This window comes from Salmo salar, chromosome 16 (assembly GCF_965601325.2).
Source record: "Salmo salar chromosome 16, fSalSal1, whole genome shotgun sequence".
In the NCBI taxonomy this organism is placed as follows: Eukaryota; Metazoa; Chordata; class Actinopteri; order Salmoniformes; family Salmonidae; genus Salmo; species Salmo salar.
In genome coordinates, this window is record NC_138306.1 from 56,917,951 (window position 1) to 56,936,057 (window position 18,107).

The 18,107-nt window shown below is 46.9% G+C and overlaps 1 protein-coding gene across 1 annotated transcript in view; it reads left to right on the forward strand.

The window, feature by feature from the left end:
- Window positions 1-18,107, forward strand: part of crocc2 (ciliary rootlet coiled-coil, rootletin family member 2) — an 85,883-nt gene that overhangs the window by 24,314 nt on the left and 43,462 nt on the right. The window contains exons 6-10 of the mRNA XM_045697461.2: window positions 3,646-3,773; window positions 9,784-9,953; window positions 12,918-13,097; window positions 14,161-14,295; window positions 14,517-14,660. Of these exons, the coding sequence (XP_045553417.2) occupies window positions 3,646-3,773; window positions 9,784-9,953; window positions 12,918-13,097; window positions 14,161-14,295; window positions 14,517-14,660 (757 nt within the window). The remainder of the gene's footprint in view (window positions 1-3,645; window positions 3,774-9,783; window positions 9,954-12,917; window positions 13,098-14,160; window positions 14,296-14,516; window positions 14,661-18,107) is intronic.

The following is an 18,107-nucleotide window of genomic DNA, read 5'->3' on the forward strand; positions in this document are numbered from 1 at the left end:
TCCCTTCCCTGTTTGCAGAAAATGGCCGCCGTTTTACGGTATCCTAACCAATTGTGCTATTATGTGTTTTTTTCCGCGATATTTGTAAATTATTTTGTACATAATGTTTCTGCAACCGTATCTTACGGCAGATAAGAGCTTCTGGATATCAGGACAGCGATCACTCACCTCGGATTAGACAAAGATTTTTTCAACAACAACAGCAGCAAGCAGGACTCACACGATATTCTCCAAACACCCCACAGGGCAGACATCCCAATTATTCGCAAAAGGAAGTGACGCAGAGGAAGAAGAGCCGGATGCCTCGTCCGGACCCGCAGAAGGCAACTAGGAAAGCTGCCGTTACGTCAATATTACTTGCCAACGTGCAATCATTGAACAATAAACTAGACGAGGTACGATCACGAATATCCTACCAACGGAACATCAAAAACTGTAATATCATATGTTTCACGGAATCGTGGCTGAATGACGACATGGATATTCAGCTAGCGGGATATACGCTGCACCGGTAAGATAGAACAGCACACTCCGGTAAGACGAGGGGGGGGGGGGGGGGGGGGGGGGACGGTCTGTGCATATTTGTAAACAACAGCTGGTGCACGAAATCTAAGGAAGTCTCTAGATTTTGCTCGCCTGAAGTACAGTATATTGTGATAAATTGCAGGCCACACTACTTGCCTAGAGAGTTCTCATCTATACTTTTCGTAGCTGTTTATTTACCACCACAGACACATGCCGGCACTAAGACCGCACTCAGTCAGCTGTATAAGGAAATAAGCAAACAGGAAACAACTCACCCAGAGGCGGCGCTCCTAGTGGCCGGAGACTTTAATGCAGGGAAACTTAAATCAGTTCTACCAAATTTCTATCAGCATGTTAAATGTGCAACCAGAGGGAAAAACATTCTAGATCACCTGTACTCCACACACAGAGACGCCTACTAAGCTCTTCGTCGCCCTCCATTTGGCAATTCTGACCATAATTCTATGCTCCTGATTCCTGCTTACAAGCAAAAACTAAAGCAGGAAGCACCAGTGACTCAGTCTATAAAAAAAATGGTCAGATGAAGCAGATGCTAAACTACAGGACTGTTTTGCTATCACAGACTGGAATATGTTCCCGGGACTCTTCCGATGACATTGAGGATACACCACATCAGTCACTGGCTTTATCAATAAGTGCATCGAGGACGTCATCCCCACAGTGACTATACGTACATACCCCAACCAGAAGCCATGGATTACAGGCAACATTCGCACTGAGCTAAAGGGTAGAGCTTCCGCTTTCAAAGTGCGGGAATCTAACCTGGAAGCTTACAAGAAATCCCGCTATGCCCTGCGACGAACTATCAAGCAGGCAAAGCGTCAATAAAGGGCTAACATTGAATCATACTACACCGGCTCTGATGCTTGTCGGATGTGACAGGGCTTGCAAACTATTACAGACTACAAAGGGAAGCACAGATGCGAGCTGCCCAGTGACACGAGCCTACCAGACGAGCTAAATCAATTCTATGCTCGCTTCGAGGCAAGCAACACTGAGGCATGCATGAGAGCATCAGCTGTTCCGGACGACTGTGTGATCACGCTCTCTGTAGCTGACGTGAGTAAGACCTTTAAACAGGTCAAGGCTGCGGGGCCAGATGGATTACCAGGACGTGTGCGCCGGGCATGTGCTGACCAGCTGGCAGGTGTCTTCACTGACATTTTCAACATGTCCCTGATTGAGTCTGTAATACCCCCCAAAAAAATTTTTTAAATGCTTCAAGCAGACCACCATAGTCCCTGTGCCCAAGAACACAAAGGCAACCTGCCTAAATTACTACAGACCCGTAGCACTCACGTCCGTATCCATGAAGTGCTTTGAAAGGCTGGTAATGGCTCACATCAACACCATTATCCCAGAAACCCTAAACCCACTCCAATTTGCATACCGCCCAAACAGATCCACAGATGATGCAATCTCTATTGCACTCCACACTGCCCTTTCCCACCTGGACAAAAGGAACACTTATGTGAGAATGCTATTCATTGACTACAGCTCAGCATTCAACACCATAGTACCCTCAAAGCTCATCACTAAGCTAAGGAACCTGGGACTAAACACCTCCCTCTGCAACTGGATCCTGGACTTCCTGACGGGCCGCCCCCAGGTGGTGAGGGTAGGTAGCAACACATATGCCACCCTGATCCTCAACACTGGAGCTCCCCAGGGGTGCGTGCTCAGTCCCCTCCTGTACTCCCTGTTCACCCACGACTGCATGGCCAGGCACAACTCCAACACCATCATTAAGTTTGCTGACGACACAACAGTGTTAGGCCTGATCACCGACAACGACGAGACAGCCTATAGGGAGGAGGTCAGAGACCTGGCCGGGTGGTGCCAGAATAACAACCTATCCCTCAACGTAACCAAGACTAAGGAGATGATTGTGGACTACAGGAAAAGGAGCACCGAGCACATCCCCATTCTCATCAACGGGGCTGTAGTGGAGCAGGTTGAGAGCTTCAAATTCCTTGGTGTCCACATCAACAACAAACTAGAATGGTCCAAACACACCAAGACAGTCGTGAAGAGGGCACGACAAAGCCTATTCCCTCTCAGGAAACTAAAAAGATTTGGCATGGGTCCTGAGATCCTCAAAAGGTTCTACAGCTGCAACATCGAGAGCATCCTGACTGGTTGCATCACTGCCTGGTACGGCAATTGCTCGGCTTCCGACCGCAAGGTACTTCAGAGGGTAGTGCGTACGGCCCAGTACATCACTGGGGCAAAGCTGCCTGCCATCCAGGACCTCTATACCAGGCAGTGTCAGAGGAAGGCCCTGAAAACTGTCAAAGACCCCAGCCACCCCAGTCATAGACTGTTCTCTCTACGACCGCATGGCAAGCGGTACCGGAGTGCCAAGTCTAGGACAAAAAGGCTTCTCAACAGTTTTTACCCCCAAGCCATAAGACTCCTGCATCGACTCCTGGACTATTTGCATCAACCAACCAGTGCTCCCGCATATTGGCTAACCAGGCTATCTGCATTGTGTCCCGCCACCCACCAACCCCTCTTTTTATGCTACTGCTACTCTCTGTTCGTCATATATGCATAGTCACTTTAACCATTCCCACATGTACATACTACCTCAATCAGCCTGACTAACCGGTGTCTTTTTACTGCTGTTTTATTTCTTTACTTACCTACACACACACACACACACACACACACACACACACACACACACACACACACACACACACACACACACACACACACACACACACACAAACACACACACACACACTGGTTAGAGCCTGTAAGTAAGCATTTCACTGTACCTGTTGTATTCGGTGCACGTGACAAATAAACTTTGAGTTGATTTGATTTGTTTCACACCTGGTAGTTTGGTGGAAGGGACTAACAGCTCTCTCTCTTTCTTTGTCGTTCTCTCTCTCTCTCTCTGTTGTTCTCTCTCTCTGTCGTTCTCTCTCTCTCTCTGTCATTCTCTCTGTCGTTCTCTCTCTCTCTCTGTCGTTCTCTCTCTCTCTCTCTGTCGTTCTCTCTCTCTCTCTGTCGTTCTCTCTCTCTGTCGTTCACTCACTCTCTCTCTAATTCAACAAATGCTTAATTCTCTCTGTATGTGCTGTCTGTCAGAGCGGAGAAGGAGTCTCTAGAGACTTGTGTCTTTGAGGGCCAGGAGCTAGTGTCCTCTCTGGAGGAGGAGAGGAACCGGCTGGAGGTGGAGCGAAGCACCCTAACGATGGCTGACGAGGACCTGACGCGTGAGTACAGTACACACAAACACGTGCTGTCCTCCTGCTGTTCACCTACTGTTCACCTGCTGTCGTCTCTGCCCCTATCCCACCTTTCCTCCATCCCTCTCCTCTATATCTTTCTCTCCTCTCTCTCTGTCTATCTCTCTCTCCTCCATCTCTCCTTCTCTCTCTTTGCCTCACCTCCTCTCTCTCTCTCCCCCCTCCATCTCTCTCTTGCTCTCTCTCCTCTTCCTCTATCAATTCAATTCAAGGGGCTTTATTTGCATGGAAACATATATTAACATTGCCAAAGCAAGTGAAATAGATAATAAACGGAAGTGAAATAAACAATACAAATAAACAGTAAACATTACACTCACAGAAGTTGGAAAATAATAAAGACATTTCAAATGTCATATTATGTCTATATACGGTGTTGTAATGATGTGCAAATGGTTAAAGTACAAAAGGGAAAATATATAAACATACATATGGGTTGTATTTACAATGGTGTTTGTTCTTCACTGGTTGCCCTTTTCTTGTGGCATCAGATCACAAATCTTGCTGCTGTGATGGAACACTGTGGTATTTCACCCAGTAGATATGGGAGTTTATCGAAATCGGGTTTGTTTTCGAATTCTTTGTGGATCTGTGTAATCTGAGGGAAATATGTGTTTCTAATATGGTCATACATTGGGCAGGATGTTAGAAAGTGCAGCTCAGTTTCCACCTCATTTTGTGGGCAGTGTGCACATAGCCTGTCTTCTCTTGAGAGCCAGGTCTGCCTGCAGCGGCCTTTCTCAATAGCAAGGCTATGCTCACTGAGTCTGTACATAGTCAAAGCTTTCCTTAAGATTGTGTCAGTCACAGTGGTCAGGTATTCTACCTCTGTGTACTATCTGTTGAGGGCCAAATAGCATTCTAGTTTTTGTTAATTCTTTCCAATGTGTCAAGTAATTATCTTTTTGTTTTCTCATGATTTGGTTGGATCTAATTGTGTTGCTGTCCTGAGGCTCTGTGGGGTCTGTTTGTGTTTGTGAACAGAGCCCCAGGACCAGCTTGCTGAGGGGACTCTTCTCCAGGTTCATCTCTCTGTAGGTGATGGCTTTGTTATGGAAGGTTTGGGAATCGCTTCCTTTTAGGTGGCTATAGAATTTAACATCTCTTTTCTGGATTTTGATAATTAGTGGGTATCGGCCTAATTCTGCTCTGAATGCATTATTTGGTGTTATATGTTGTGCACTGAGGATATTTATGCAGAATTCTGCATGCAGAGTCTCAATTTGGTGTTTTTCCCATTTTGTGAATTCTTGGTTGGTGAGCGGACCCCAGACCTCACAACCATAAAGAACAATGGGTTCTATAACTGATTCAAGTATTTTTAGCCAGATCCTATTTGGTATGTCAAATTTGATGTTCCTTTTGATGACATTAAAGGCCCTCCTTGCCTTGTCTCTCAGCTCATTCACAGCTTTGTGGAAGTTATCTATGGCGCTGATGTTTAGGCCGAGGTATATATTGTTTTTTGTTTGTTCTAGGGCAACGATGTCTAGATGGAATTTGTATTTGTTGTCTTGGCGACTGGACCTTTTTTTGAACACCATTCTTTTTGTTTTACTGAGATTTACTGTCAGGGCCCAGGTCTGTCAGGGCCCAGGTCTGACAGAATCTGTGCAGAAGATCTAGGTGCTGCTGTAGGCCCTCCTTGGTTGGGGACAGAAGCACCAGATCGTCAGCAAACAGTAGACATTTGACTTCAGATTATATCTCTCTCTCTCCCCCCTCTCCTACTTCTCCACTGAGAAACATATTTCAGCTGTGCGTTCTGCAGCAGCTGGCCTGGTCCACACCACACCTGACCACACCACACCAATCCACACCACACCAATCTACTCCACACTACACCAATCCACTCCACACCACACCTGACCACACCACATCAATCCACTCTACACCACACCAATCCACACCACACCAATCCCCACCAATCCACTCCACATCAGACCACACCAATCCACACCAGATTAACTAGGGATAAACATGGGATTAACTAGGAATTAACATGGGTAACCAAGATCCCGGGATTGTCCCGGCAACACTCTTAACTTTTCCATAAAAAAAATGGAATGACAAGATCTGGGAAAATGTTAAATAAAATCCCAATTCCACAAAAATCCATAACATGCACAGCATCAGATTAAACAGGTTGTCACATGGAAGCCTTTAGCCAAAATGGTCAAAGCAACCGTATCATTGACACTGCCAGGCTGTACATGCGACCCCTACAGCATAGCCTATAAAATAATATTTTCTACAGCAAAATAATATGTCTTTGAGCTGTCACACCGGAGGACACCACACCAGAGCACTTTTTTAAATTTTTTTTTTTAATTGAACCTTTCTTTAAATAGGCAAATTCAGTTAAAGGAAGAGAAAGCTTGTTGGACACTAAGAAAGCTTTGTTGTAGAGCGTTTAATATGGATCCCTTCACGTGCCAATCCCTTTAGCAGGATCGATTTGACAACATCCAATGAAATGGCAGCACGCCAAATTCAAACTACAGGAATATCAATATTCAACATTCACAAAAATATAAGTGTAACACATCAAAATAAAGCTTAACTTCTTGTTAATCCAGCCGCTGTGTCAGATTTCAAAAAGGCTTTACGGCGAAAGCAGACCATACGATTATCTGAGGACAGCGCCCCGCATACAACCACATGAAAATCATATTTCAACCAGACAGGTGCGCCATAAAAGTCAGAAATAGCGATATAATGAATGCCTTACCTTTGAAGATCTTCTTCTGTTAGCACTCCAAAATGTCCCAGAAACATCACAAATGGTCCTTTTGTTCGATAATGTCCTTCTTTATGTCCCAAAAAAATGACAATTTATTTGGCACGTTTGATTCAGAATACACCGGTTTCAACACGCCCAAAGTATCTAATAAGATACAAAGTATCTAATAAGTTACCTGTCAACTTGGTCCAAACATTTCAAACAACGTTCCTAATCCATCCTCAGGTACCCTAAAACGTAAATAATCAATAAAATTGAAGACGGAATATACTGTGTTCAATACCGGATAAAAACAACATGTAGCGCACTTCAGTTCACGCGCACCAAAACAGTAGAGTCCACCTGGAGTGACACTTACAATGAATAGCACTACTTCTTCATTTCTCAAAAGAAAAACATAGAAATAGGCCTATAATAGTTAGGATCAGCTTGATCTCCCCCTTTATATAAAAGACGCACCGTGTCTGCCTTCCAAGCAATGGGAACCTCCCCAGAGAGGAGAGACAGGTTAACCTGGCCCAGATGTTTTTTATGGGGTCAAGTTTCAGAAGCTCCATTAGCACCTCAGACTCAGTGACCGCCTGCAGGGAGAAACTTTGTAGCGGGGCAGGGGAAAAAAGAGGGAGGAGCATTGGGGATAGTCGGACAGGCAAGGAGGCATGGCTGAGTCAAATCGGAATCCTGACTTAATGAAGTGGTGATTAAAGAGCTCAGCCGTGTGCTTCTTGTCAGTAACAACCACATCATCAACATTAAGGGACATGGGCAGCTGTGAGGAGGAGGGTTTATTCTCCAGGTCTTTAACCGTTTTCCAGAACATCTTGGGGTTAGACTCACAGAGAGAGAACTGCTCCTTAAAGTAACTAACTTTGGCCTTCCGAATAGCCCGAGTGGACTTATTTCTCATTTGCCTGAATGAGAGCCAGTCAGCCTGAGTATGCGTGTGCCAAGCCTTTTGCCAAATGGAATTCTTGAGGTGGAGTAACTCTGCCAGATCACGGTTGAACCAGGGGCTGAACCTGTTTTTTAATTCAAATGTTCTTTATTAGGGGTTGTTTGTTATCAAAACTACTAAAAATATCATAAGGTGAATGCACCAATTTGTAAGTCGCTCTGGATAAGAGCATCTGCTAAATGACGTAAATGTAAATATAAAAAAATAAGGTCCAAGCATCTTTGACAGGGGATCAGGCTGATTCTATGCCATTTTACAGAGGCCAGGTCATGAAGGAAGGCTTACTCATTAAAGTTTTTTAGCATGCGTCTATGACAAATCAGGACAGGTCGTTTCACTGAGCAGCCATTACGAACACAGGCTGTAAAACAGTGATCACTAAGGTCATTACAGAAAACACCAGACTGATACCGATCAGGATTATTTGTGAGGTTAACATCGAGGAGAGTAGCCTTTTCTGGGTGTTTGGAGTCATACCTTGTGGGATTGGTGATAATCTGAGAGATTTAAAGAGTCCCATTGCTTTAGGACTTGGTCAGGTGGTTTAAGCATGTCCCAGTTTAGGTCACCTAGCAGGACAAATTCAGATTTAGTGTAAGGGGCCAGGCCACTGCTGAGGGCAGGTAGGGTACAGGCCAGTGCTGAGGGCAGGTAGGGTACAGGCCAGTGCTGAGGGCAGGTAGGGTACAGGCCGGTGCTGAGGGCAGGTAGGGTACAGGTCAGTGCTGAGGGCAGGTAGGGTACAGGCCACTGCTGAGGGCAGGTAGGGTACAGGCCAGTGCTGAGGGCAGGTAGGGTACAGGCCAGTGCTGAGGGCAGGTAGGGTACAGGCCGGTGCTTAGGGTGGGTAGGGTACAGGCCAGTGCTGAGGGCAGGTAGGGTACAGGCCGGTGCTGAGGGCAGGTAGGGTACAGGCCAGTGCTGAGGGCAGGTAGGGTACAGGCCAGTGCTGAGGGCAGGTAGGGTACAGGCCGGTGCTGAGGGCAGGTAGGGTACAGGCCGGTGCTGATGGAGGACGATAACACCCAGCAACAGTCAACAAAGACCTATTTGAAAGTTTAATGCTTAAAACCAGCAAATGAAATTGTTTGGGGACATGGACTCGGTGGAGACAACTGAGCACTGAAGGTGATCCTTGGTAAAGATTGCCACTACTCCACCTTTGGAAGATCTGTCTTGCCGAAACAGGTTATAACCAGAAAGGATAACATCAGTATTCAAAACACTCTTCCTTAACCACGTCTCAGTAATGACCAACACATCTGGATTGGAGTTGTGAACCCACACTTTCAATTGGTCCATTTTAGGTAATACGCTTCTAGTGTTAACGTGTAGAAAACCCAGGCTTTTACGAGAGCAGAAATCAGTGAAACAGATATCAGAGCACAAGTCAGAATATGTGGCTAGCAACAGTAGATGGGCCAGGGTGTACATTCACATTTCCAGATATCATCAGCAGTAATACAATCAGGGCACGGCAGAAGACATGGAGAACTCTGATAGTCTTTTTTTTTTTTTTTTTATGAATACAAAGCCCGCGAGAGGTGGTTAGAATAGGATGGGAGGCTGTGTAACCAATAGAGAGTCAAGAGTCATGAGTGTCGGGAACAAACATCGTCTGTCCCACGGTTGGGAATATGAGCAAGTTCATAGTCAACAAAGCATGCAGGAGTCAGGAGGTAAATAGCATAAAGTACAATAAAAAAATAACGACTTGGGGCTAAGTTCAAAGAGTCACTCGCCCCAACAGTGAGTGTGTGATGGAGGTGAACGGAAGCTCGGGAGAGAGGGGGGGAAGTGTGGCGGGGGTACCTGTAGCAGATAAGGGGAGAGATGGGGGAGTGTGGCGGGGGTACCTGTACCAGATAAGGGGAGAGAGGAGGGAGTGTGGCGGGGGTACCTGTACCAGATAAGGGGAGAGAGGGGGGGGAAGTGTGGCGGGGGTACCTGTAGCAGATAAGGGGCGAGAGGCCAGGGCAGACGGTGAACAGATCGCCGGGTGGGATCGAAGCAGCAGTGCAGCAGGCATCGGGAGTAGGTGTCACACCAGCTTGGTACCCATAACACCTGAGGACATCACGCCACCGCTCTGATAGACACTGATCCTCATCAGAAAAACCTTTCTGCTAATTCATGATTTTTTTTGGTTTGTTTGAAAGATGGCGGTAATCATGAATGCATTGTGTTTCCGGCTCAAAGGACCGCGTTGCTAATTGTCCATTTATAAATAAATATCAGTGTAAAATGACAGATTGATGTGAAGCTGTGTGTCTGTACAGGCGAAGTGGCCCGTTTAAAGGCGGAGGTTGAGCTGCAGGTGTCCCGGGCGGGGCAGGAGAGAGAGGTACTGGAAACCAAGCTGGCTCAGACAGAGAGGAACCACCAGAAAGCCCTCAGCGCCAGAGAACACAGTCACAGAGAACAACTGGAGCAGGAACACAACGAGAAGGTAAAGTACAGCTGGGCTGTTAGAGAGGAACAGTTCTGTTAACGACGTCAAACTCCTCTTACAATACATTTACATGTTTTATTTAACCTTTATTTAAACTAGGCAAGTCAGTTATGAACAAATTCTTATTTTACACTGACGGCCTACAGGGGAACAGTGGGTTAACTGCCTTGTTCAGGGGGCAGAACGACAGATTTTTAACTTGTCACATCGGGGATTCAATCCAGCAACCTTTCGGTTACTGGCCCAACGCTCTAACCACTAGTCCAACGCTCTAACCTCTAGTCCAACGCTCTAACCACTAGGCCAACGCTCTAACCACTAGGCCAACGCTCTAACCACTAGGCCAACGCTCTAACCACTAGGCCAACGCTCTAACCACTAGGCTACCTGCCACTTCTAACCACTAGGCCAACGCTCTAACCACTAGGCCAACGCTCTAACCACTAGGCCAACGCTCTAACCACTAGGCCAACGCTCTAACCACTAGGCCAACGCTCTAACCACTAGGCAACCTGCCGCCCCGACATAACTGACTGATCTCTATAGTACAGTACAGTACATACCTGACTGATCTCTACAGTACAGTACAGTACATACCTGACTGATCTCTATAGTACAGTACATACCTGACTGATCTCTACAGTACAGTACATAACTGACTGATCTCTACAGTACAGTACATAACTGACTGATCTCTACAGTACAGTACAGTACATAACTGACTGATCTCTACAGTACAGTACATACCTGACTGATCTCTACAGTACAGTACATAACTGACTGATCTCTACAGTACAGTACAGTACATAACTGACTGATCTCTATAGTACAGTACATACCTGACTGATCTCTACAGTACAGTACATAACTGACTGATCTCTATAGTACAGTACATAACTGACTGATCTCTACAGTACAGTACATAACTGGCTGATCTCTACAGTACAGTACAGTACATAACTGACTGATCTGTACAGTACAGTACATACCTGACTGATCTCTACAGTACAGTACAAAACTGACTGATCTCTACAGTACAGTACATAACTGGCTGATCTCTACAGTACAGTACAGTACATAACTGACTGATCTCTATAGTACAGTACATAACTGACTGATCTCTACAGTACAGTACATAACTGACTGATCTCTATAGTACAGTACATAACTGACTGATCTCTACAGTACAGTACATAACTGACTGATCTCTACAGTACAGTACAGTACATACCTGACTGATCTCTATAGTACAGTACATACCTGACTGATCTCTATAGTACAGTACATAACTGACTGATCTCTACAGTACAGTACATAATTGACCGATCTCTACAGTACAGTACATAACTGACTGATCTCTATAGTACAGTACATAACTGACTGATCTCTACAGTACAGTACAGTACATAACTGACTGATCTCTATAGTACAGTACATACCTGACTGATCTCTACAGTACAGTACATAACTGACTGATCTCTATAGTACAGTACATAACTGACTGATCTCTACAGTACAGTACAGTACATACCTGACTGATCTCTACAGTACAGTACATAACTGACTGATCTCTATAGTACAGTACATAACTGACTGATCTCTACAGTACAGTACAGTACATACCTGACTGATCTCTATAGTACAGTACATAACTGACTGATCTCTACAGTACAGTACAGTACATACCTGACTGATCTCTATAGTACAGTACATACCTGACTGATCTCTACAGTACAGTACATAACTGACTGATCTCTATAGTACAGTACATAACTGACTGATCTCTACAGTACAGTACAGTACATACCTGACTGATCTCTATAGTACAGTACATACCTGACTGATCTCTACAGTACAGTACATACCTGACTGATCTCTACAGTACAGTACATAACTGACTGATCTCTATAGTACAGTACATAACTGACTGATCTCTACAGTACAGTACAGTACATAACTGACTGATCTCTATAGTACAGTACATAACTGACTGATCTCTACAGTACAGTACATAACTGACTGATCTCTATAGTACAGTACATAACTGACTGATCTCTACAGTACAGTACAGTACATACCTGACTGATCTCTATAGTACAGTACATACCTGACTGATCTCTATAGTACAGTACATAACTGACTGATCTCTACAGTACAGTACATAATTGACTGATCTCTACAGTACAGTACATAACTGACTGATCTCTATAGTACAGTACATAACTGACTGATCTCTACAGTACAGTACAGTACATAACTGACTGATCTCTATAGTACAGTACATACCTGACTGATCTCTACAGTACAGTACATAACTGACTGATCTCTATAGTACAGTACATAACTGACTGATCTCTACAGTACAGTACAGTACATACCTGACTGATCTCTATAGTACAGTACATACCTGACTGATCTCTACAGTACAGTACATAACTGACTGATCTCTATAGTACAGTACATAACTGACTGATCTCTACAGTACAGTACAGTACATACCTGACTGATCTCTATAGTACAGTACATAACTGACTGATCTCTACAGTACAGTACAGTACATACCTGACTGATCTCTATAGTACAGTACATACCTGACTGATCTCTACAGTACAGTACATAACTGACTGATCTCTATAGTACAGTACATAACTGACTGATCTCTACAGTACAGTACAGTACATACCTGACTGATCTCTATAGTACAGTACATACCTGACTGATCTCTACAGTACAGTACATAACTGACTGATCTCTACAGTACAGTACATAACTGACTGATCTCTACAGTACAGTACATAACTGACTGATCATTGCACAAATGCTCATCAGACAATCTGTAAATGTTGTCCTTATTTTTGCCGTTGTATGATCTAGAGCTCTATTCATAACAAATCAATTGTGTGCGTGCGTGCGTGTGTGTGTGTGTGCGTGCGTGCGTGTGTGCGTGCGTGCGATGTACAGGAACAGCAGTGTGTGGACCTAACCCTGCAGTGGGAGCGTGCAGAGGCCCAGCTACGGTCACACTGTGAGCAGCAGCGTTTACAGAGCCAGGCTGAGCTGCAGCAGCTGCAGGAAGAGATGGTCAGGCTACAACAGGTCTGCAACAAAAGCCTGCTGCAGGCCGAGAGCGCAAAACAACAGGTAGGCGCGTGTGTGTGTGTGTGTGTGTGTGTGTGTGTGTGTGTGTGTGTGTGTGTGTGTGTGTGTGTGTGTGTGTGTGTGTGTGTGTGTGTGTGTGTGTGTAGCTCTGGTGTTGCTAGGGTGTTTTGTAAATGTGTAAAAGTATTTGGTTTTAAATATACTTAAGTATCAAAAGTTAAAAATTATAAATAATTTCAAATTCCTTATATTATGCAAAGCAGACGGCACCATTTTCTTTTTTTGTTGTTGTTAATGTACGGATAGCCAGGGGCATGCTCCAACACTCAGACATCATTTACAAATGAAGCATTTGTGTTTAGTGAGTCCTCCAGATCAGAGGCCGTAGTGAGGACCAGGGATGTTCTCTGTTTAGTGAGTCCTCCAGATCAGAGGCAGTAGGGATGACCAGGGATGTTCTCTGTTTAGTGAGTCCTCCAGATCAGAGTCAGTAGGGACGACCAGGGATGTTCTCTGTTTAGTGAGTCCTCCAGATCAGAGGCAGTAGTGAGGACCAGGGATGTTCTCTGTTTAGTGAGTCCTCCAGATCAGAGGCAGTAGGGATGACCAGGGATGTTCTCTGTTTAGTGAGTCCTCCAGATCAGAGGCAGTAGGGACGACCAGGGATGTTCTCTGTTTAGTGAGTCCTCCAGATCAGAGGCAGTAGGGACGACCAGGGATGTTCTCTGTTTAGTGAGTCCTCCAGATCAGAGGCAGTAGGGACGACCAGGGATGTTCTCTGTTTAGTGAGTCCTCCAGATCAGAGGCAGTAGGGATGACCAGGGATGTTCTCTTGATAAGTGTGTGAATCGGACCATTTTCCTGTCCTGCTAAGCATTCAGAATGTAATGAGTACTTTTGGGTGTCAGGGAAAATGTACGGAGTAAAAAGTACATACTTTTCTTTAGGAATGTAGTGAAGTAAAAGTAGTCAAAAATATAAATATTAAAGTAAAATACAGATACCCCAAAAAAACGACTTAAGTAGTACTTTCAAGTATTTTTTTACTTAAGTACTTTACACCACTGCTAAATAATGTAAATGTAACTCTATTTCCATGGCCCAGGCTCTGTCCCAGAAGGAGGGGGAGAAGGCAACCCTGACAGAGAGGCTGGCAGACCTACAGCAGGATCTGGAGACAGCAGGGCTGGAGATGGAGAGAGGCAGGAGAGATGCTCTGAGCCTTCACGAACAGGACAAGGTAGAGAACCATGATGGTTGGGGTCAATTGGAAGTGATTTTAATTCAAAATTGAAAAATGAAACAACTTTTGAAATAAATATCTTGTTAAAACATCGTTAAGACTGTCATATGCTCTTTCCTCTCTATCTTTTAAACAAATGTTTAAATCGATCTCTTGACCCCTTGATCTCTTAATTTCTCAATTCCCCCCTCCCTTCCTCTCTCCGTCTATCTCTTTAGGACACTATATCAGGTCTTCAGTGTGAGCTGCAGTCCCTGCGTTCTCGCTTCGAGGAGTCTCTGAGTTCCCATGAGTCATCAGAGAAGAGTCTGACTGAGCAGGTCAGAGAGCTCAACCAGCAGAGAGAAACAGCACGACATGAGGTGAGCGACCCTTCAATCAATTAATCAATTAATCAATTAATCAATCATGCACTGAGGTGAGGGGACACTCCATCTTTACTACTACTGCTACTGCTGCTTGTCTCTCTCCAACCTCTGTGTGTGTGTTTGTTCTCCAGAGGGGTTGGAATGAAGCAGAACACACGTTTCTGTTTCCCTGCGACTGAATGGACAAAAAAAAGTGTTCTCCTTCTAGTTATTCTACAACCATGTGAAAAGAAGAAACTCCCTCCCTCACCTTCTCCTCCCTCCCCCACCTTCTACTCCCTCCCTCACCTTCTCCTCCCTCCCTCACCTTCTCCTCCCTCCCTCTCCCTCCCTCACCTTCTCCTCCCTCCCTCACCTTCTCCTCCCTCCCTCACCTTCTCCTCCCTCCCTCACCTTCTCCTCCCTCCCTCACTCTCTCCTCCCTCCCTCTCCCTCCCTCACCTTCTCCTCCCTCCCTCACCTTCTCCTCCCTCCCTCTCTCTCCCTCCCTCACTCTCTCCTCCCTCCCTCACTCTCTCCTCGCTCCCTCTCCCTCCCTCACCTTCTCCTCCCTCCTTCACTCTCTCCTCCCTCCTTCACTCTCTCCTCGCTCCCTCTCCCTCCCTCACCTTCTCCTCCCTCCTTCACTCTCTCCTCGCTCCCTCTCCATCTCCTCCCTCCCTCTCCCTCCCTCACCTTCTCCTCCCTCCTTCACTCTCTCCTCCCTCCCTCTCCCTCCCTCCTTCACTATCTCCTCCCTCCCTCTCCCTCCCTCACCTTCTCCTCCCTCCTTCACTCTCTCCTCCCTCCCTCCCTCCCTCACGCTCTCCTCCCTCCCTCACTCTCTCCTCCCTCCCTCCCTCACTCTCTCCTCCCTCCCTCACTCTCTCCTCCCTCCCTCCCTCCCTCCCTCACTCTCTCCTCCCTCCCTCCCTCCCTCACGCTCTCCTCCCTCCCTCCCTCACTCTCTCCTCCCTCACTCTCTCCTCCCTCCCTTTATCCCCCCTCCTTAACCCTCTCCTCCCTCCCTCACTCTCTCCTCCCTCCCTCCCTCCCTCCCTCACTCTCTCCTCCCTCTATCCTCCCTCCTTAACCCTCTCCTCCCTCTCCCTCCCTCACCCTCTCCTCCCTCCTTCACTCTCTCCCCCCTCCCTCACCCTCTCCCTCACCCTCTCCTCCCTCCCTCAACCTTCCCTCCCTCCCTGCCTCAACCATCTCCTATATGATAGTACTGTGACTAGATAGATGGCTGTGACTAGATAGATGGATAGTACTGTGACTAGATATATGATAGTACTGTGACTAGATAGATGATAGTACTGTGACTAGATAGATGGCTGTGACTAGATAGATGATAGTACTGTGACTAGATAGATGGCTGTGACTAGATAGATGATAGTACTGTGACTAGATAGATGGCTGTGACTAGATAGATGATAGTACTGTGACTAGATAGATGATAGTACTGTGACTAGATAGATGGATAGTACTGTGACTAGATTGATGGCTGTGACTAGATAGATGGCTGTGACTAGATATATGATAGTACTGTGACTAGATAGATGATAGTACTGTGACTAGATAGATGATAGTACTGTGACTAGATAGATGGATAGTACTGTGACTAGATAGATGGATAGTACTGTGACTAGATAGATGATAGTACTGTGACTAGATAGATGGATAGTACTGTGACTAGATAGATGGATAGTACTGTGACTAGATAGATGGATAGTACTGTGACTAGATAGATGGACAGTACTGTGACTAGATAGATGGATAGTACTGTGACTAGATAGAGGGGTGAGGAGTGGGGTGAGAAGTGGGGTTGTGTGAGGGGTGAGGAGTGGGGTTGTGTGAGGGGTGAGGGAGGGGTGAGGGGGAGGTGAGGAGTGGGGTGAGGGGTGAGGGAGAGGTGAGGACTGGGGTGAGGGATGAGGGAGAGGTGAGGAGTGGGGTGAGGAGGGAGGGAGGGAGGGAGGGGTGAGGAGTGGGGTGGGGTGGGGTGAGGGAGAGGTGAGGAGTGGGGTGAGGGAGAGGGAGAGGTGAGGAGTGGATTGAGGGAGAGGTGAGGAAGGGGTGAGGGAGGGGTGAGGAGTGGGGTGAGGGGTGAGGGAGAGGCGAGGAGTGGGGTGAGGGAGGGGTGAGGGAGAGGTGAGGAGTGGGGTGAGGGGTGAGGGAGGGAGGGGTGAGGGAGAGGTGAGGAATGGGGTGAGGGAGAGGTGAGGAGTGGGGTGAGGGAGAGGTGAGGAGTGGGGTGAGGGAGGGAGGGGTGAGGGAGAGGTGGGGTGAGGGAGGGGTGAGGAGTGGGGTGAGGGAGAGGTGAGGAGTGGGGTGAGGGAGGGGTGAGGGAGGGGTGAGGAGTGGGGTGAGGAGTGGGGTGAGGGAGGGAGGGGTGAGGGAGGGGTGAGGGAGATGTGAGGAAGAGGTGAGGAGTAGGGTGAGGAGTGGGTTGAGGGAGGGGTGAGGGAGGGGTGAGGAGTGGGGTGAGGGAGGGGTGAGGGAGGGGTGAGGAGTGGGGTGAGGGAGAGGTGAGGAGTGGGGTGAGGGAGGGAGGGGTGAGGGAGAGGTGGGGTGAGGGAGGGCTGAGGAGTGGGGTGAGGGAGAGGTGAGGAGTGGGGTGAGGAGTGGGGTGAGGGAGCGGTGAGGAGTGGGGTGAGGAGTGGGGTGAGGGAGGGGTGAAGGAGATGTGAGGAAGGGGTGAGGAGTAGGGTGAGGAGTGGGGTGAGGTAGGTGTGAGGGAGGGGTGAGGAGTGGGGTGAGGGAGAGTTGAGGGAGGGGTGAGGGAGAGGTGAGGAGTGGGGTGAGGAGTGGGGTGAGGGAGGGGTGAGGGAGGGGTGAGGAGTGGGATGAGGGAGAGGTGAGGGAGGGTGAGGGAGAGGCTGTCCGGTTTCCTCCTTAAGACAGAAGGTCAGCAGTCTTAAATGCCACCCTATCCCCTGTATAGGGCACTACTTTTCACCAGAGCTGTGTAGACCCTGATCACAATAGTACACTAGGAAATAGGCCCTGATCAGAATAGTACACTAGGAAATAGGCCCTGATCAGAATAGTACACTAGGAAATATGCCCTGATCGGAATAGTACACTAGGAAATAGGCCCTGATAGTACACTAGGAAATATGCCCTGATCGGAATAGTACACTAGGAAATAGGCCCTGATAGTACACTAGGAAATATGCCCTGATCGGAATAGTACACTAGGTAATAGGCCCTGATAGTACACTAGGAAATAGGCCCTGATAGTACACTAGGAAATAGGCCCTGATCAGAATAGTACACTAGGAAATAGTTTTCACCAGTTCACCATTTGGGACGTACACTAGTTAGCAGTCCTTCCCTCTCTCACTCTCTGGTTACCTAGGGAACTTGCCTAGAGAGTCTCAGTACTTATATCCATTTATCAGGTGGCTCTTGGTGGAGCCTTTGTGTTGGTGGAGTGGCAGACAAGTGGCAGTGAGA